Source organism: Euprymna scolopes, chromosome 21, assembly GCF_053919585.1.
Source record: "Euprymna scolopes isolate OS-2025 chromosome 21, ASM5391958v1, whole genome shotgun sequence".
NCBI lineage: Eukaryota > Metazoa > Mollusca > Cephalopoda > Sepiida > Sepiolidae > Euprymna > Euprymna scolopes.
Window position 1 is genome coordinate 25,485,607 of NC_136502.1, and position 22,677 is coordinate 25,508,283.

At 27.6% G+C, this 22,677-nt stretch overlaps 2 protein-coding genes across 2 annotated transcripts; both read left to right on the top strand.

Moving 5' to 3' along the window:
- The first annotated feature begins 188 nt into the window (after window positions 1–188).
- LOC145242917 (protocadherin beta-2-like) lies at window positions 189–8,558 on the top strand. The gene is made up of 4 exons (XM_080106029.1): window positions 189–372; window positions 1,248–3,719; window positions 7,493–7,655; window positions 8,185–8,558. Exons 2-4 carry the CDS (start codon window positions 1,299–1,301, stop codon window positions 8,448–8,450), a joined length of 2,850 nt encoding a protein of 949 aa, XP_079962155.1. The 5' UTR covers window positions 189–372; window positions 1,248–1,298; the 3' UTR covers window positions 8,451–8,558.
- Window positions 8,559–9,975: 1,417 nt separating this feature from the next.
- Window positions 9,976–17,477, top strand: LOC145242896 (protocadherin beta-2-like). Its single transcript, XM_080106007.1, has 4 exons — window positions 9,976–10,160; window positions 10,955–13,427; window positions 15,620–15,776; window positions 16,451–17,477. Exons 2-4 carry the CDS (start codon window positions 10,989–10,991, stop codon window positions 16,723–16,725), a joined length of 2,871 nt encoding a protein of 956 aa, XP_079962133.1. The 5' UTR covers window positions 9,976–10,160; window positions 10,955–10,988; the 3' UTR covers window positions 16,726–17,477.
- The last annotated feature ends 5,200 nt before the right edge of the window (window positions 17,478–22,677 follow it).

Sequence of the window (22,677 nt, forward strand, 5' to 3'; positions counted from 1 at the left end):
AGAGAGCACGAAAGTGCATTTTGGGAGTTAAATTAAATTTTGTATTAATTCATATTTTTTTTTATAAATCTGTATTTATTAGTTACTTATTTGTTAAAATAAGTGGTTAATTCAATTAAAAACAAAATTCTGTTTAGAGGAAAAATTATTGTTGGTTGACTGCATTTTAAAGAACAAAGTAGCCATCATTTATATTGTTGCAGCCATTATGCACACATCATACTCATTAGGACTGCTGCTTTCTTTCTCACATCTGTCAAAGAAAAGAAATACTATAACCTTATCCTTTATTTCTCTCTATTATACACAGAACAAAATATTACAAACATGTAGTTTCTGTTTTAACTGAGTTCATAAGATTTTCCTACAAAGGTAAGTGCATTTACTAAATTCATTTTTCTTTATTATTAAATAGAATAGACATAGCTACCATTAGCCAACACACAAAAGAATACAACACAATAGTAGTAGATTTTAAAGGATTTTGAAGCTATTTTCTTAATGTCGAGCATTATAGTTGTATGAGATTGATTTTTCACAAAATATAAATTATTTTCATAAAATTAATTAATATAAAATGACAAAAATATAAAGATTTAAAATATATTAATATATTGAATATGACATAATTTAAATGTATATACAGTCGGTTATTCTTGTTTTATTTCAATTTCTTTTCAAATATCTATTTGTTTTTGTTTGGATACATTTATAAAAATTCATTATGTTAAACAAAAAAAAAATCTTTAGTAATTTTTACAAAAATTCTATTCAGTGTTCATAGAGCCCAGTAAAAATACTTTATATCATAAAATAAACATGGCTACCAGAAAGCATTGTGCTTCTATGTTATTGGTGTTTTCAATATATTTGTTATTGAAGAAATAAATCACATTCCAGTTTAATTCAATTTTGTTTTTTGCTCTATACTCTTTGCATTGTGTGTGCATATATATATATATATGATAAAATGTATTTCACTTAACACATTATAAATTCAATATCTACTGTCTTAATTCATTTTACTTTTTGAGAGGTGGGTTTCTATTTGTTGTATTATATATATATATATATATATATATATTTTGAAATATTTAATTGTTGTTTGCTATGAATTCTTGGCAAAATAGTTTCATGTAAGTTTGTAAAGAAATATCATATGAATTATGAATTTACATTATAGATATAAAAGTAAAAAGGTTTTCAGTTTCACTCAACAAGATTTTCTTTTTCTTCAATATTTTTAGATAAAAGAGATCAACAGGATTTTATTAAAGTACAAATTATAAAATACAGAAATGAACGTCCAAGTGCTACTTCTGTTTTTCTTTGTAAATACATGTCTGAGCGTGGATCTAATATTCAAGGTTGAAGAAGGTAAAAGTCCTGGTACTTACCTTGGAGACATTGCTGCTGATTCTAACGTGATGGATGATGTGGCCATACAAGATCAAAATCTTATTGCATTCAGCCTCATGGAACAGGATGGGATGAGCAGCTCCCCATTATTTCGGATTTCTAAAAATACAGGAAAACTTTATACAGCACAAACATTGGATGCTGAGTCATTGTGCACATTCAATAAGGAATGTTTTGTGATGGTTGATGTTGCTGTTCAAAAATCCAAAAGAATCATGAAGATTCTTGAAGTAAAAGTAAAAATTCAAGATGTTAATGATCATGCACCTGAATTTCCTGATAAACAAGTGACAATAGAATTTGAAGAAGGGGATGGCAAAGGAATGATGAAAATAATCCCCAATGCAATTGACAAAGATGTTGGAGAGATTAATTCACAGATTTCTTATGCATTAAAAAGAAATAAAGATGAGCCTTTTACATTATCGGTTTCTAAAAAAGTTGATGGAACATCTGAACTAAATATAAAATTAGAACAAATGCTTGACAGGGAAGTAAAAGATTCATACTTATTAGACGTGATTGCTAAAGATGGAGGATCTCCTTCCAAACAAAATGTATTGTTAGTTCAGGTTTCTGTAAGTGATGTTAACGACAACCCACCTATTTTTTCACAAAATGTATACAATGTTTCTATCAAAAATAAACCAAGTGAAACTTCTTCCATTGCAACTTTATCTGCCACAGATTTAGATTCTGGTAAAAATGGAAGAGTCACTTATCATTTCAGTACAAAAACATCTGATGTTGCTAAAAGTCATTTCAAACTCAATCAACAAACTGGACAAATTTTTCTTGAGAAAAAGTTTATATCAAATAATTTATTTACTCATACATTATATGTTGAAGCCCAAGATGGGGGAAATCCTCCTCGTAATTCACTTGCAATGGTTTTAGTAAATGTAATTAATCAACAAAATAACCCACCAACAATTCATCTAAAATTTTTGGCAGCATCTGGAAAAGATTCAACATCAGTTTCTGAGAATATTGAGGTGGGAAGTTCCATTGCATATGTAAAAGTGACTGATCATGATGTTGGACAAAATGGAGAAGTGAGTTGCAATCTGCATTATGATAAATTTAAACTACAAAGTCTCGACACTAAGAAATACCAAGTAATTGTGAAAAAAGCATTGGATAGAGAAAGAGAGGCAAAGCATGAAATTATCATCAGCTGTCAAGATAAAGGATCTCCTCCACTGCAAAGTAAGAGTAAGTTCTCCATCAAAGTCACCGATGTGAATGATGTAAGGCCACAGTTCTCTATGGAGACATTTAAGTTCTTGATTGAAGAGAATGAGAAGTCGAGATTTTCTGTTGGCTTCATCAATGCAACAGACCCAGACCTGGGAGTTGGAGGGAAACTCACCTATTCTCTGCTCACAAATAACAAACAGTTTTTACCTTTCAAAATCAAAGATGATGGCATGATTTCAGCCATTATGTCACTGGATCACGAGTTTCAAAACATTTACAAGTTTCAAGTATTTGTGAAAGATAATGGAATCCCATCTCTCAATAATACAGTCAACGTCATTGTTGAAGTGACTGATAAAAATGATAATGCTCCGTATTTTACATTTCCCAGTGTCAATCCTTATAACATGGATGTTGTATATTACCGGCATCATTCAAAGAACATCACTTGTGTAAAGGCAACTGATGGAGATAGTCAAGAGAATGCATTTCTAAAATATGAAATAATCAGAGGCAATGACAAGCAGATGTTCACCATCAACCAGTACACTGGTTTGTTAACTTTCAATCGGGTGCTTGCGCAACAAGATGCTGGTTCCTATGAGCTAGTGTTTGTTGTCAAGGATAGTGGTAGCCCAGTTCTATCAGCAACAACTAGTATGTTTTTCACTGTGACTGTAAGCAACAAGACATCAGAAATGCTAAGTGCCGTTCATACAATCACTGAAGATAAAGTTGATCTTACATCAGTCATTATTATTACGGTTGTAGCAGTGACCGTAGCAGTCATCATTACTGCTTCAATCTCGGTATGTATAATTCGCTGTAATGATCAGAGAAATGTCACATATGCCCATGCAATGGCACCAGCCAATGTGGGTGTTGTTGGTCCAAGTGGCAGATATATGAGTGATCAGAGACATTTGACATGTCCTTCAAAGCAGGGAATATCTTGGCCAACTGCTGTCAATGTTAACCAAAACCAAACAGATAAAATGAGAAGTGCGCATATAAACCAAACCAGTAGAGAATCTCCTCATGCAGAAAAGCTTCCCAGTCAGCAGCAAAGATCGGCCTCTCTGCCACAAAGAACGTCTCAGGTAAGTTAATACTACTTCTGGCATACTAAATTACACATTAAATAAGCATTTAAAAAATTTATTTAAATTAGATCATAAAAATATTATTTTATTTCACATTTGAATTAAATCTTTAGATATTGATACATATTTTTTAATCATTATTTGTATTTAATGCAATATACTTTTTACCATTGAAATATTTTAATAGTTATATATTGATATTCATTTATTACCATTATATTTTGTTATGATTTAAAAATTGTTTACAAATATATTTATATAAAAATTATCTTTTGCTATACTTGCAAACTTTTATGCAATAACAAGAAAAAATCTATGTGACAACCAACGGTTGTTAACCTACCCCCAATTAGTCTTTTAAAGTGTATCTTACATATCTTTAATATAAATCTATTGTAATTTTAAAAACTAATAGTTTTCATTTAAATTACCTCCCTTGAACAATCATGAACATAGGTTTGGGTAATTTATCTATATTTTTTGAGTAAACCACTTTAATCAATTGTTGTTATTACCGACAAAACTATTACACATATATAGGAATATGACAATCAAATTACAAGTAAATAGCACTAAATATTAATTTATTATAAACTGTTTAAACAATAGGGATGCAAATTAGTCATGGAAATAGTCATGTTTGGGTCTGTGCTCTCTACTATATATGCAAAAGAATAAGGTGTATTATTGAACTAATAAAGGGTAGATCTAATTTTATTTTGTTAACTTGTTTTCGAAATAAAATAAATTAATCAAAAATACATCCTCAGTAATCATTTTGACAGTGGCCTTGCTTCTGTCAAGCTGAAATATGGTTCTGTTTAATCATAAGAGATTCACTAACCTAAACTTTACTTTCTCTCAGGAAATGTTGACATGGTTGCTCGGGCATTTTTATAAGCTAAAGCACACTTCTAATGCACTTACATTTTAAAAACTTTACCTAATCTTTTGTCTAACCTTCTGCAGAGGAAGTAAATAAATATGCTGTATTATTGTAAATAAATATAATGTATAAGTAAATAAATATGCTGTATTATTGAGTAAATGACAGTGAACCATTTTCATTGAAATATGCATGCGATAAATGAACAAAATCTTTGCAGTTATTAATTTAAATATAAATATTTGTTAACTTATTATGACAGCTCAGTTAGTTGTTTGTTGAATAAATATTTTCCACAATATTGCTAATTACTTCATGTTAAATTATCAGCAATTTTTTTAACTAAAAAAAAATTAATATTAGTTTAGAATACAAATAATGAACTATTAAATGGTTATAGTATAATTATATTAATGAGTTTGTACAGTAAAAAATAACAGCATATTTTTATTGCTTCGTTTGTTAAAAAATGTTAAGATTTAATAATTATATTAATGCCTCATGTGCTATCAAGCTTGGACATCTAAAAAAAAAATAGTCAAAAATAAGAATAATTCAAAGAAAACATAATTCAAAGAAAATTAATAATTCAAAGAAAACCTGTTACAGAAATAAATTTTGTTGATTGTTTATATTATAAACAATACTAATGTCATCTTTTTTCTCCTCCAACAATGCCCAGTAAGTGACATTACTGAATTTGGCCGTTCTGTGTCCCAGCTGGCCTGTTGGTGCTTCTGGCAAAGGTTCTAAGTGTTGAAAGGTTCTATCCGATGAATTACCACTTCCCCTTCCCACATTGTAAAAAGATCGAAATGGCAAATCATCTGGCACTGGTCACCAAAGTCTGTATTACTGGGAAGCAAAGGTCATTTCAAGCCAAAAGAAGAAATAACAACACTTTGATGACTGGTCTTTTTGGATAAAGTAACAATAATTATTTAATGAAAAACTATATACTCTGATTCTTCACAAGTCTTAGTTGGGCTCTTAATATTTTTGTCTGGTGGCACTCTTCATTAATGTCTAGTCGATTTTCAAGCTTAGTGATTTCAACCCTAAGACTGACAGTCTTTTAATGATGTGGGGTCGATGGGGAGCAAGGTCAAGTCTGGTCCAATCTAGTTGAGTCTGGCCATTCTTAAGTTTGGTGATTTCAACCCCAAGTCCAAGGGTTAATCTCTCAACGATGTGGACCCCGATAGAGAGCAAGGTAGAATCCCTGACACTCTTGATACACCGACTTATATTGAGAATCAAAGAGCCATACCCCTCCCTTCCCCGTTTCTACACACACAACTTCAACTCATAATTCTCGATAATACATTATTGATAATATTCTCCGATTCTCAACTCTGGAAAAGACATTATCAGACGAAGTGTGGCCAATGAACTTTTTAGGTCCATGCTTCTTTTTTTTTTCTTCTTCTTCATCTATTTTACATCTCTCCTTACTACCATGAATGGGCGGTTCCTTCTCCCCTCTCAATAGAATTCAATCCATAACTCTTGATAATACATTATCAGTAATATTCAATTCCCAGTACAAATCCTGGTTTTAAAGACCATGAATCTTTAAAGTCTTTAAGTCCGTCCTTTTCTTCTTCTTCATCATCATCTATTTTTCATCTTTCCTTGCTACCATGGATGGGAGATACCGCCTCCTCTTTTGGGATGGTCGCTGAAATCACAATTCTTCTTTATTTAATTCACTTATCAAAGTTCCAACCATGAAAAAGGGGGTTATCAGCAGGTAATTTAATAAACAATTAGCATAGCGGATACGTGTGGCCTTCTCAGATTTTGATAAGCAATTCTTAATAATTGATATATCTTTGCAAAACTGTCAGTGTCGTTTTGTTTCCGATATCAGTCAAATTCATAATATTCTTGTTATGATAACAATAATAATAAAAACAGATAGTCAAAATCTCTCCTTTGAGATAGTCTCACAGCAAATTTTCATGGCAAAACCACCTACATTAGAAGATGCTAACATGATTGAATAAAGGGCCATTATTTTTTATCAAAATGTCAGCCAATTTTAATTGTACAAATCCTCAGGGAAAGTTAATTTATTATCGAATCAATTCAGTTTTATTGTCCAGAAAATAACTCAAGGGGTTTTTTTTAGACCCCCCCCCAGATTATTTCTTATAAATCCCCTTTTTTACAATCTCTACAAGTATTTAACACAGTTCGAACCTTTTGTTTCTTTTCTTTTTCTTTTTTTCGTTTTCCACCATCCAACCTTTGTGACACATCAACCCTTTTTAACCTGTCAACACTGTCACACTTATATTTAGATTCAGTTGCTGTTGATACTTATATTTGCTTGAATATATATTTTTTAATATTACACACAAAAAATAATTATTTATACATATCTACATTAAAACAAAAACATCATTATCATATTACAAGATTTTAAATAGGAGTTTTATGAAATAATATTTATAGTTAGTGTTACTTTGAGATAAAACAGTCATTTGGTTCTGTGTGCACATACCCCATTCAAATCCAATCAATGGTCATTCACATACTAATACTGTTCAGAAAGATATGCACCCACAAATCCTCTAGCTATGAATAAAATAGCAATTTTTGTTCAATTAACTATATACAATGAATCATTTACAAGATGTTGTGCTTCAGCAATAGATAACCAAAAAAGGTTTAAAGAGATAAATAAAAATGATTCTGTTGTTTGTTGAACAAGTGGTATTTATTATATTGATCATCTTTGGATCTTTAATTATCATTGTGTTTGCTTTTTAACTAATATTGTTTTAGTTTAATGAATCAATATCCATAGCAAATAAATAATAGACTATTATTTGTTTTTATTACGGTGTAGTAATAACTAATATTTTATTTTGAACAGGAACATATCCAAGAGAAAGTACTGCTACCAAATAGTTTAAAGAATAAACAACATCACGTTAGTTCTCTTGAATACCACAATCATCCATCTCCTAAAATGTCTCGAATAGATATTGAATCAAATCAAAATGCAGAGGACTCTGAATCAAGTCAGCAAGTATCTGGTAAGTAATTAGGACATCTTTGAACTTTTATGAGTTAAAAGATATATATTTTAATTAAATTTTAAATTAAAAGAATATGTATTTTTAAATAAAAAATAATTAATTTATGTAATTAAAATAATAATTAAACATTTTTTTTTAAAAATCTACAATGATTTTATGTTCACTGACATGAAAAATATGAGATTAGTTTTTTCCAAGAGTGATAAAATTGTAGTATTACCATTAACCTAAGTAACACATATTCCCTAAATCCACAGCTCAATATGAAATTGACCTTTGGCAGATGTTTACAAAAGAAATTAACATGCTATCTAAATCAGGGTTTTAAAAAGTATTTGGTTTATGAAAAATACAGATGATAAAATATACACATTACATTGATTTGTTTAATTTTGTTTACAAATAATATATGAAAATGTCTTTATTTTATCTTCCTTATATATATTATATATACACATACACTATATAATATTATTTTAGATTCAGATTTGTACTTGTCTGATAAATAATTATTTTTCTATTCCAGAAGTCTACACTGCCCAGTACTGCAATTCTCCATCAAAACAAAGAAGGCAACCATCACAAGAGACAGAGATGAGGCCATTGGGGCAGACTGTCAACTACCCAAGTGATACAACTATTGTGGCCAGGGGATTCTATACACCCACCCTTTCACAAAACAATGACAACAAAGACTCTGTGACAGAAGATAGTAACTCTTCTGATATAAGTCAGCAATCAACTGGAAATATATATCGCAACCCAAGACCTTTACCCCCAGTACCTCACTAATAGTTACAATCATAAATTCAATAATTTTCAGTAAAGCACCTCACAAAATTTACAATGTACATACATATAACAATACAAATAATGTATATATATATATATATATATATATATATATATATATATATATATATATATATATATATATATATATATATATATATATATCTTAAAATAACGAAATATAAAAAAAAAATTTGAATTATTTTGGTAATTCTATACAAAACAAAGTTTTAAAGTTTTCTTTTATTTTACACTATAGAATTTATATCTTAATAATTGCTTCATAATAACTAAAATTTTATAAACTTTTAAGTGATATAGAGACAAGAAACACACACAGACACATGTGTAATAGTAATAATTTAATTAAACAATATTAATAATAATAAATAATTATAATAAACAATAAAATGAAGTATACACATTCCTTCAAACTTTTGAGAAATCATAAACTTTATAAAATAATTACAACTTGCAATGCTAACATTCAATTAAAATGTTTTCCATTAAAGACATGAGCTTTTTATTAAACAAATATCATTTTATACACACATTTAATGAATGATACTATCAAATTTGGTTGTTTGAAGTAAATTTCATAAATAGTATGTATAAAATCGAAAAATGGATAATGTTATGAAAATCAGAGTAGATGAAATAATAATATAGTATATCAACATTGCTAAATGACTAACCACAGCAAAATAAACTTATCTTATTAAAATATTCATTCTGCTATCAAAATTGTAATATTTTTCAGTTGAAATGAGTTTATTGCATTTTTAATTGATAAAAAAAATAAATTGTTAAAAGTTTTATCTGAATAGAAAAAAAAATTCTATACAAGAAATAAAAAGAGGAGGAACGATTCATGACAGACGTGCAACTAGGAAACACTATGTAAGATTAATCACTTGCAGACAATACTTGCTTGAATGGTAAAATATTTACATATACAGAAGACAGTATGTAATTATACACATCTGATTTTGGTTCTATATAATTCATTACTGTAAAAAAAATCTGGCACAAACACACACGCAAACGAAATCAGAAAATTATAACTCGTATAATATTATAATGTTAATACTTTTATCAGAGACGTAAAATACATTGTCACACAGTTGATAGAAAAATCATAAAAAAAAAAAAAATTATAAAATACATAAATATAATACATATAAAAAATAAATTTATAATTATTATTCAACAAATTTAAACATTTCTCAAGTTTATTAATATTTAATATTTGGATAATATAGTTCATAAAACAATACTAAATATTTTAAGAAAATTATTTTATTACTAGACGGAAGAAATTAGGTAGTCACAATAGATGATAGAATAACGTTTTTGTTGCATCATGGGAAATAGATTCAACTTTGGATATTTTAATATTTTTTTTTCATAAAAACAAAAAACTAACATCATTCTAATTTTTATCTATCTCTAATAATTAAATTGTATTTTATAAACTAAAATAAAAAATATTGTAAATTTAAATGTAGCAAAAAATATAGTAGTAATCACTGAAAGTGGCAGCCATTATACATACAACACACTGAGTGTGATTGCTATTTTTTCTCTTTGTCAACCAGTAAAATAATTCACATCAAACACTCATCTCACAAAAAATTCAAAACTAAAAAGAACAATTACAAGGATATAATCTAATTTTTATTATAAACTGCAAATGGTTTAACATCAAAGGTAAGGACATTTTATATTTTTATAACCGTTTTTTTATGTTTATTATCAGACAATTATAAGTATAAAACATACAAAGGAAATTTATAACATTTCCATAACAAACTCTTAATTCTTCAGTTGTTACATTATCTATTTTAGGCATCAATTACCTGTCTTACATTAATCTTATATATATTTATATAGTTATTATATATTTTTGTTATGATAAATATTTTGACATGAATATTCTGTATACCATTCACTTATTCTTTTTATAAGATAATACTTAATAAATGTTAGAATACAAAAAACATAAGATTTTCTAATATACACCTTTTAATGATAATTTTGAAAATTTAAAATAAAATCTTCCAAGATAAATTCAGTCAATTTAATAATATTTAAGATATTTGATTACACAAAGAAAATCTCCATTCGTTCACTTTAACAATGAACAGCATTGCTTTGTCAACACAGCAAATATGGCTGCTCTGCTAAAAAGGGAATTCTCTGTGTGTAGTCATAAACTGTTCGTTTTATCAATTTTGCATCGGTTCATTAATTTTATTTCTGTGGATTTGCAAAATAGTATTAATGTAATAAATTAATTTTTTAATTACACAAAATTCTATTGATATTTAATTCCACATATTATTAAAGCAATTTTCTATGTGATGATATTTAAAATATAGCTATTTGTTTGCTATTATAAAATAAATCTCTCAAAACATAGATGTGTACATGTTTTATGTTGAATCACAAAAATTTCATCTGCAGATATGAAATATTTTCAAACATTTTTTTTTGTTTTTCAGTTGCTATAAGGAAGGAAAAAGATTTAAAATAATTATGATACAACAAATTGGCTTACTGCTATCTGTTATAAATATCTGTACATGTGTAGACGTGACATATGTTGTAGAAGAAGGCAAAAGTCCTGGCACTTACCTTGGAGACATTGCTGCTGATTCTAATGTGATGGATGATGTGGCCATACAAGATCAAAATCTCATTGCATTCAGTCTTATGGAACAGGATGGAACAAGCAGTTCTCCATTATTTCGGATTTCTAAAAATACAGGAAAACTTTATACAGCACAAACATTGGATGCTGAGTCTCTGTGTACTTTTAACAAAGAATGTTTTTTGATGGTAGATATTGCTGTACAAAGAGAAAGTACAATAAGCAGGATATTAGAAGTGAAAGTAAAAATTCAAGATGTAAATGATCATCAACCAGAATTTCCTGATAAAAAAATAAGCATAACATTTGATGAAAACTTTATTACTGGCACCAAAAAAATGATTCCTAATGCTGTTGACAAAGATATTGGAACTATCAATTCTCAGATTACTTATGAGCTTAAAAAATACAAAGATGAACCATTTGATTTATCAGTTTCAAAAACTGTAGATCGAACAGCTGATCTCTACATTATTCTGAAAGAAAGATTGGACAGAGAAGTGAAAGAAAGCTACATGGTAAAAGTCATTGCTAAAGATGGTGGATCTCCACCTAAACAAAGTATTTTAGATGTTCACATTTCAGTTGCAGATGTGAATGATAATCCTCCTGTCTTCTCCCAAAATCTTTATAATGTCACAATAAAAAATGAACCAAGTGAAACTTCTTCTATTGCAACTTTATCTGCCACAGATTTAGATTCTGGTAAAAATGGAAGAGTCACTTATCATTTCAGTACAAAAACATCTGATGTTGCTAAAAGTCATTTTAAACTCAATCAACAAACTGGACAGATTTTCTTAGAAAAGAAATTTACATTGAGTAATATTAATGCATATAACTTAATTGTTGAAGCTCAAGATGGAGGCAACCCATCTTTCATTTCAAAATCGATGGTACAAGTGAATGTAATCAGTCAACAAAATAATCCACCAGCAATAAACTTAAAATTTTTGTCAGCATCTGGAAAAGATTCAACATCAGTTTCTGAAGGAATCAAAATTGGAAGTTCCATTGCATATGTAAAAGTGACTGATCATGATGTTGGACAAAATGGAGAAGTGAGTTGCAATCTGCATTATGATAAATTTAAACTACAAAGTCTCGACACTAAGAAATACCAAGTAATTGTGAAAAAAGCATTGGATAGAGAAAGAGAGGCAAAGCATGAAATTATCATCAGCTGTCAAGATAAAGGATCTCCTCCACTGCAAAGTAAGAGTAAGTTCTCCATCAAAGTCACCGATGTGAATGATGTAAGGCCACAGTTCTCTATGGAGACATTTAAGTTCTTGATTGAAGAGAATGAGAAGTCAAGATTTTCTGTTGGCTTCATCAATGCAACAGACCCAGACCTGGGAGTTGGAGGGAAACTCACCTATTCTCTGCTCACAAATAACAAACAGTTTTTACCTTTCAAAATCAAAGATGATGGCATGATTTCAGCCATTATGTCACTGGATCATGAGTTTCAAAACATTTACAAGTTTCAAGTATTTGTGAAAGACAATGGAATCCCATCTCTCAATAATACAGTCAACGTCATTGTTGAAGTGACTGATAAAAATGATAATGCTCCGTATTTTACATTTCCCAGTGTCAATCCTTATAACATGGATGTTGTATATTACCGGCATCATTCAAAGAACATCACTTGTGTAAAGGCAGCTGATGGAGACAGTCAAGAGAATGCATTTCTAAAATATGAAATAATCAGAGGCAATGACAAGCAGATGTTCACCATCAACCAGTACACTGGTTTGTTAACTTTCAATCGGGTGCTTGCGCAACAAGATGCTGGTTCCTATGAGCTAGTGTTTGTTGTCAAGGATAGTGGTAGCCCAGTTCTATCAGCAACAACTAGTATGTTTTTCACTGTCACTGTAAGCAATAAGACATCAGAAATGCTAAGTGCCGTTCATACAATCACCGAAGATAAAGTTGATCTTACATCAGTCATTATTATTACGGTTGTAGCAGTGACTGTAGCAGTCATCATTACTGCTTCAATCTCGGTATGTATAATTCGCTGTAATGATCAGAGAAATGTCACATATGCCCATGCAATGGCACCAGCCAATGTGGGTGTTGTTGGTCCAAGTGGCAGATATATGAGTGATCAGAGACATTTGACATGTCCTTCAAAGCAGGGAATATCATGGCCAACTGCTGTCAATGTGAATCAAAACCAAACAGATAAAATAAGAAATGCACTTGTCAACCAAAACAGTAGAGAATCCTTTCCTGTAGAAAAGTTTCCCAGTCAGCAGCAAAGATCAGCTTCCTTGCCACAAACCTCATCTGCCTTAAATTCACAGAACCAGGTAGATATATTTTGATTTATTTTTTTGCACTTGATTTTCTGAAATGCATTTTATTTAGCACTAGCGTGGGGTACCTGGCATTGCCCTGGTTTTTAGAGACGTGTGTGGTGGGGGAGGTAAAATGAACACAAAGCGAAGTCATAACCCTGTTTAAATATTATAAAAACAAATCGTTTAAAAAAAAAAAAAATTAAAAAATGAATGTGATGCAATATGAACGGTCCGGCGGTGCCCGTGTGTTTGAAAAATACCCAAAAAGAGGGGTGGGGGATTCGAACTCGAATCATTGTGGCGAAAGCGCCAAAAAAAAAAAACAAAAAAAAACGTGATGAATTAACTAAAAAGTGAATTAGGTCAAATATCAATTCTGCAGTTTGTTTTGGTTTAGTTTCAGTAGTCACATCACACTCAATTCTAAATGAATATTTTTGTTTTCTCGAATTCTAAATGAATTTATTTGTTTTAATTTTAATTTAAGTGTAATGCACGTGAATTCACGATATTGTTGCATTTTAATCTTTGTGTAAAAATAAATGTTGAGTTGAAAGTACTAATAAATAAAGGTCATAGTTAGATTTCACGGTTTGAGTCGTTAAAATCGGAAGTAAAATCTGGTTAATCTTGCTGATTGTGTCTTACACTAACGAAAAAAAGCAAAAAGAAAACAATAGTAATCGCGTTTTCGTGTTTTTTAAAAATAATTTTTTTATTTCTATTTTATCATGGAAAAAACAGAAAGCATAAATCAGGGAAAAAAGATAAAAAAACAAAAAAAAAAAACGGCATAAGTAACCTTGTACGATTCTAAACCGGTGTTTTTCCTCGTCGTGTTCCTTGTGAACGCATCTGCTGCGGTGTAAATGGGGAGAGGGGAAAGGAGGAATCTAATAGAGAGAAAAGATGTTGCAACTTCCATTGAATCTAAGCGATTTTTGCAGTGGACTCTCACTGGAAAAATATAGGAATGTACCATTGTCGAGGAACTGTAGAGGTAATAGGCCTATAGCAAACCTCAGGCCATGTGCTACAGTCTGTATGCATTACATTTGCATGTAATGTCATGATTTTTAATCCTATTAAGGTCAAAGTTGGAGGGGAAAAATGAGTTCATTTTATTTATATAGAAGAAGATAGATAGAAGATAGAAGAAGATAGAGAAGAGAAGATAGATGATAGATAGAAGAAGATAGATAGAAGATAGATAGATAGATAGAAGAAGATAGATAGATAGAAAGAAGAAGATGGATAGAAGATAGAAGAAGAATAGAAGATAGATAGATAGATAGATAGATAGAAGAAGAAGAGAAGATAACCTAAAAAATGTATGCTCTAATGTAATTCAGCTGATTATTAATTTACTAAGTAAAATCAGAATGTAGTTTTGCATTTATTTTTTGTATTTATGAAATAATTTTAAAAATTGAGTTTCAGAGTCACAAATTGAATGCTTTAACATTTGAGTCTTCCTTTTTTTATTATTGACAATATTTTTTAATATGAAAATGAGAATATACTTATTTCAGAATTATTTTCTGTTTTGTGAGGTTGGATGGAAGTTGGTGCAGAGACAGATTAGCATTTGAATATTTTTCAAAAAACAGAAACAAGAAAATTGTCCAAATTAATATGCTATTTCCTCCATGTAAATTGATAATTATCTATTTTAGGTAAAAATACTAGATTTCATTTATTCTTAACTGACAGAAATAAATAACTATTTATGTTAGATTTTATAAAGATAAGTTTTAACTTGTCAATCATTCAATAGTTTTTATTTTATATACAGGGAAATCTGCCCATTTTAATGATGGATAATGTTATTCTAAATTTCTATTGAAATTTAATAAGAATGAGCCTATTATAAGCAAAGCTGCAGTTCTTGTTTTTTAAAGAAATACAGTTATGAAAGAAAAGATTAAATAAATATAAAAAAATGTTATTCTTCTTATTAAAATATTTTCCATAATAATGGGAGCTAATTAATGCCATTCCTCAGACATTTATATTTATCAAAAAGAGATATATCCAAAGTGATTATGCACATAGTTACATATTCAAAGTAATATTTATATTGTTTTAAAATTACATATTATTTTATATGTTTAAAAAAGGAAATGTGGTAACAGTTTTGTTTAACTTTCATACATGTTATTATGATATAATATTCCGGTTTTACTATGATTTACATTTAGGAAAGACAAGTACAAGAAACATCTCATCATCTACGAAATAATAGGCATCAGGTCAGTTCTACTGAATATCTTAATCGCGCCTCTCCAAATCTGTCTTCTGCTGAGAGCAGATCAAAGAAAAATTTAAGAAACATTGGACAGAGTGAAGACTCAACAGGTATGAAATGAAAAACAGGAATTATTTCTTGATTTATATTCCTTTTAAGAAAACTCTTTGCAATGTGAATATTTTAATTTTTGAATGAAATATTACAGTAATAATCATATTTGAATCACATTTTTCTAACACTTTGCTGTTATCTTTTAAAAATACATTCTATTTATAAATAAAATTCAATATTAAAATAATTTTTAGAAATTCATCATTTATAATTACATATTTATTTTATTTAATTCTTCTGTGCATTAAATTTAAAATGTTATGCTTATTTTATGTTTACAATTAACTCATTGGTATCAGATAGAATTATTGAAATTGAACATTACTACAATGAATAAAATGAAGAAAATATAATATAAGGTAATGAAAAAAAAAACTGTATAAAACATTAAAAAAGAAGAATTTACAATTATTGTTTTTTTTAAATTTATTTATTTATTATTATTATTATTTTTATTTATTTTTTATTTTTTTCAATGCATTTTCCTCCACTTGCTTTATTAGTTTATCTTTTCCATAAATATGCTGCAACCAACAGAGCAATCCTCATTAATAAAATATATGCAATGCATTGGATTTATTTGTTGAATTTAACTAAAATTTTTATTTCATTTACAAATATATTAGAAGATCTCTTTATTACATATTTCCTTTGGTATACCTTTTTTCAGAGGTCTACAATTCTCAGTACTGCAATTCTCCATCAAAACGAAGAGGACAACCATCACAAGAGACAGAGATGAGACCATTGGGACAGACTGTCAACTACCCAAGTGATACAACCATTGTGGCTAGAGGATTCTACACACCAAACCTTTCACAAAACAATGACAACAAAGACTCTATGACAGAGGATAGTAATTCTTCTGATATAAGTCAACAGTCAGTAGGAAATATCTATCGCAATCCTAGGCCCTTACCCCCAGTACCTCAGCAAAAGCTTTGATTTCCAACATTTTACATGTATAAAACATTTATGTTAAGTAATGTCATAATAAGCATATCTTGTATATACTCTTGTGCATATTTAATTCACAACAAGCATGAATTTCTTCTCATTTTCTGTTAAATCTTGAGCAACAGTGCAAAGTAATAATATCAATGAACATTTATGTATTCAAAGTTTTGAGCAGTTAAATATTTGACGAAAAAACTTTAAAGACAACTTTTTATTAATTTAAGACTGTAGCCAAATATTTATATGTGAGTAAGCCACCTGTTTTCTTCTGTCAAAGTTATTTCTTGTTCATGATTTTTTAGTATAAAATATGAATGTTGTCAATTTATTTACTTGTCTTTCATTATTAAAACAAAATTAAACAACAAACATATATTTGTAACAAATTATTGTAAAGTTTAATGTTATTGTGATTTTTATAAATATTCATATTTAATCCCTTCAAATGTACAGTTTTCTTTTGAATTAGTTTGGAGAGTCACAGGATTTTATATTCGGGAAATGGAATTATTTCATTATCATTAAATATTATGAATATTTAAAAATGAATTTCTAAAATCAAATTATTGGAATATTAAAGAATTATTTCTGATGAAAATGAAATAATATATGCACTGAAAATTAAAAAAAAATGTCACAATTAGTTGTATATTATTTTTGTGTGTACAGGAAATCATACAATGATGATTATCCAAATAATGTGTTATTCTCTTCATGGAAATAAATCTTATTTGAATATGTAATTTTATGTTCTCTATTTTTTATTTTAACTTAATCTGTGAGTTAAATACAACTGGAATATTCAGTCAAAACTGTGGATAGCAGATGATTTTTGTCTGTTAAGAATGAAATCAATTTAAGATGAAGGAAAGAAAACTAAAATTTTTAAATTTTTTGTTCATTAATATACATATGATGATAATCAAAAAGTTTTTTTTTTGCTAATTATGCTCCTTCTACTCACATATTTTTGCTAAGCTGAGAAGATTTTATAGGATATAATTGTGAAAGAACCACATACAATACATAGTTAAAACAAAATGAATTGTTTTGGACTATTAAGATAATTTCCAATATTATTAATGTTTACCCATTTATTTATTCATTTATTTTTATTATCATTTATGTTTGAATACATGTTTTGAAACATTACATAAATCATAAATCTATAATGTCATGGGAAAGCTATAATTATTTTGTTATGATAATATTTTAAGCTCTTTTTATAAGTCCAAATAGGTCAGTTGGTAGACTCTCAAACCAAAAACAAGGTTTTGTTTTCGATTTCCAGTTACTTGATTTATTTGTTTATTGAACATTTATTATTTATTATTAATGCAATATTCTCAATTTGTAAAAGTAGTTAAAATCTCTGATATTTTAAACAAGATAAACTCTGTAATGCATTTATTACATTAAAATGAATTTTGATAGACAGATGGGAAAAAAATCTCTACTTATAAAATTATGTCTCAGCCTTTAATTTTAAGAGTCAAATTATTTCCACATTTGGTCATGACCTATATATCAATTAAAATTATAAATATGTTCCTTTTTGTGAATGCATTCTCATATATTATCCACACTGATATGAAATATACAGTCTTTAGTTTTTGGATTATCTTATGATGAGAACTTAAAACGACAACTCTATAACTTACACAAGTATCATGTTCATCTATTATCTTATAATAAGGATAAGCACATTGTAATAAAATTTTAAATATAATAAATGTTTGAAATATTTATTCCCTTTGCAAAATTATTTAAAACTAGATTAATTTATAAAGAAAATTTCTCTAATATAAATATTTTTATTAGTAAATTAATTTTTTTTAATATTAGAGAAATTTTATTTACTAATAAAAATATTTATATTAGAGAAATTTTATTTACAAAAACAATTTTTTATTATTATATTGAAGTTTATAAATTTTCAGTAGATACTATAGAAAAATGTTTTTGGATTTCTATTAAGTTTAATTTTATGAATCAAATCTTGTCATTTATCTAATATTTTCAATTATGATTGAATTATATTATAGATATACTAAAATATTACATTATACATTTTAGTTTATTTGATATAAGTGTAAAAAAGATATAAAAGTGAGAGAAATTGGAAAACTTTTAACAGCTAGAGAATAAATAATCAAAATAACCTTAAAAAAGTAAAGCTTTTAGTATGCTATTAGATAGTTATATAATTACCTTTTTAATTCTAAAGCTTTAGAGTATTTTAAAAACTTATTTTACAATCATCATCTTCATCATTTTGCAAATAAATAAGGCTCAAGATAATACATTTTTAATTTAAAACATAGCACCTATCATTTATTGTTGCTACTATTATGTAGTTGACATACTTTCTAGGACTACTACATTTTATTATTTGCATAATTCGAAAATAATTAAATACTTTTAACGGGACAAATACACAGTTAAAATAATAGAAAAATGTTTTACATGGAATTGTTTTTGTCTTTGACTATGGAGAGTTATGAAAAAGGTAAGAAAAAGTTAATATTTTTTAAAAGTAATTTCTATTATAATTTCGTACAAAATAACTTAAAATTTGTGTTTATATTATTATTCAGCATTTACATTATTAATACAATATTGAAATAGTTTTTTTCTAATAAATACAAAATTCAACATTCAACAAAATGTAGATATTAGATTTTATTTTTTAAAGTTTATAAAAATATTTTTCAACCACCAATTTAAAAAAAACAATTAATTGTAAATATTTTAAGCACACTCCACACATTTATATATGTACATATTAAATATCTTTCTTTATTGCTAGAATCATTAATTTCTTACAACACTTCTAATTAGTTTTCATAATATTTTATCATGTTACATCAATAGGAATTTTTATATTTAAGATTTATTAAAGGGTTTATTTTGAATGATATATTTCAGAAATATTCAATGAATAATTATTTCTTTCTTAGAAGCTGATTTGAGAAAAGTAAATGCCCTCACAGACTTGACAGAAAAGTCCACATTTTTTTAAATATGATAGTCTTTTTTGCCAACATTTTCTCATCATGACGATGGGCAAGCAGTTGACAAAACTGAAACAGATAACAACGACAATCATGAAGAAGTAAAAGGTAAATAACAAATGTTTTCTAATTAACTTTTATCTTGAATTATCAACTGGAACTTCTAAATGTCTGATAACGATACTTTTTAGTTAAAATAAAAACATTACTAAATTATAAATATAATTAAATTCTGTGTACAGGTATCTGATATGTACTACAACTCATCACAAGTGTAAGTCTGCATGCGTTTGGAAAGTAACATCAGCTTTGGCAATTGAATATCTACAATATAACAATAAACACTATTTATCTACACTGCCAAAAATATGGTTTCAGATTTTTGGCAGTGTAAATGTAAAGTTTACTTTAAATCTTGAAGAAAAGATGGATTTACATTCACACAAGTAAGAAATTCAAACTAAAATAATTCTCATTAATATTTGGAAGATATTAACTGAATATTTTTTAAATTCATCAAAAATAGTATTTATTGAATGTCACATTTCATTTTCAGAACATGATTTTTATCACTAAATCATTTTTGAGAGAGAGAGAGAGAGAGAGAGCAGTTTGCTATCTAAGCTTTATGTAAATACCATGCTAGTTTTTAGATTTCTCTAAGATTTCTTAATTACTGTAATTTTTATTTTAGAAGTAAGAAAGCATGCTTTGTAAACAACTGCCAAATATTGTTTTAGACAAACGCAACTTTTTACATTAAATTGAAAAAATAAAAACAGTTAAGAGTGAATTTTACTGAGATGATGCGTTGTTCAATTGTTGGCGAAGGAACTTAATAAAATAAAAAATAAACTTATGTGAGATATCTAAAAGTTATGGAATGCAAGTGAAATAAAGAATTCAGTTGGAAATTTCTAGAACAACTAGAATAAACGAAATTGAAGAAAGATGCAAAGTATTGGTTGGAATAAAGACAACAACCTGAAGCAATCAAATAATCATAGAAATATTGTTAAGTACTGTGTTAATTAATCAACAATGTTTTCTTAAAAAAAAAGATTTTTATTAAAAATAAATTCTCAGTAATTAAGTAGCATTATTTATAAATATCTGTTTAATGTAATTATTATTATGAAAAAAAAAACCCATTTCTTTATGGTAAGAAAAAAAAATGAAATCATATATGAGAAAGAAATAATGAGTAGTAATTTCATCTTGTTTAGTATAGTGTAAACGTGGTTGCTATGTAGGATTCAAGTTTAATTTCTGTTGCAGCATCATTTCTTCCTTATATCTATTTATATTAAGTTTCACTCCTAAACTAATTAACTGATCTTTATGAATTTTAGGACACAGCTGCTAGGCATAAGGAGTCATAATGTGGGCTACACTTAGTTTAATGCAGAGAGGACAAAGAAGGGGTAGAAGACCTAGGAGAAAATTCAGATACCTCCAATTATTGTAAAATTTTCATAATAGATATTAGACATCAATATCAGTTTCTTTGGAGCATTTTAAAGGGTTATTAGGTGCATATGGCACAATTTCTATGTGAAAAGTTATATATTTCAGATTTGCATAAAACTTGATTTGATTAAGCAAAATTCCCTGAATTTCAATTTCTTCTTAAGACTCTTTAAGCTTAAACCTTAAATTTTATACATTTCCTAGAATTAAAATCATTCCAGACATATGGTATAATAGCATTATATTAATTTTCGTAAAAATAATGCAAAACTGTTCTGATTGGGGAATTAATTTTACCTGTTCTGAAATGTGTATTATTCTTGTTAATTACACAATATAAATATATATATATATTTTGAAAGATTTTAGTGTACTTATCCCAACGATGTATCTTTTTTTATGTTAAAGGCCCACTACCATTTTGAGATCGACGCTTATTTTCGGTTATTTAGTCAGAAAATAACTATCTTCCAATTGACAGGGAAGAGAAATATTTACTAACCTGTTCCTGATTTTATTTAATTATTTTTGTACTCTTATGAGCTTAACTACTTCCTCTAATCAAATTTGTAATTTTAACTGCATCATTATAATTGGTGATTTTTAAGTAGTTTAGCCAAGAGAAATTGCAATGCTATTTTGATAAATGAAAATCCTCACTGAGTTTGCTTAGTTAAGAGTAAGACAGTGGCAATAAACACTCTAAACCACCTCTACTTCAGCAAATTTTGAGGTCTTCAGTCTATTCATACATTTTATTGCAATAAAAAAATGATATAATAAATATCACACAATATACTAAAATGAAAATCTTAGACAATTCTGTCTTAACTATTTTCATTCCCTTAAAAAGAAAAAAATCACACTTTAATTATGCAAAATGGAATGTTTAAACCTTTATGTTTTACTTGATTTTAGAGACACTAGCAAACTCATATTTATTAGGAAAATGTTTTACTTTATGTTCGAATGAAGGAAAAAATGATTTTAAACATGGGGAATTTCTATCAACTTTTAAATTTTTTAAATGAATTTTTTAAATTAAAAAAGCAATTTTTTTAAGGTAATTAAATTTTTTTTATAAAGAAAAAATATTAATGCAAATTATATATTTTTAAAAAGAAAATGATTTCATTATTAAGACAACACAAAAACTAAACTTACAAGACTCCACATTATTTTCAGCCTGCAAAATCATCTTTGAACACATTTTCATGCAAATGTTTTTTTCTTACATGAAAAAGAAAAAAAGAAGAAAAAAAAGCATATAGGAAGAATAAAAACGGAAAATAAAAATTACAAAAATGCATCTTGGGAAAATATTCCATTTTTTTTTTTCTTTTTTATTATTTTTGTTTCTGCATATTTTATCAAATTTGTTTTTATATATGAAAATATTTGTTAAGATTTATTGTTAAAAAAAGTAAATTTATAATTTCATCAAAAATTATATTCT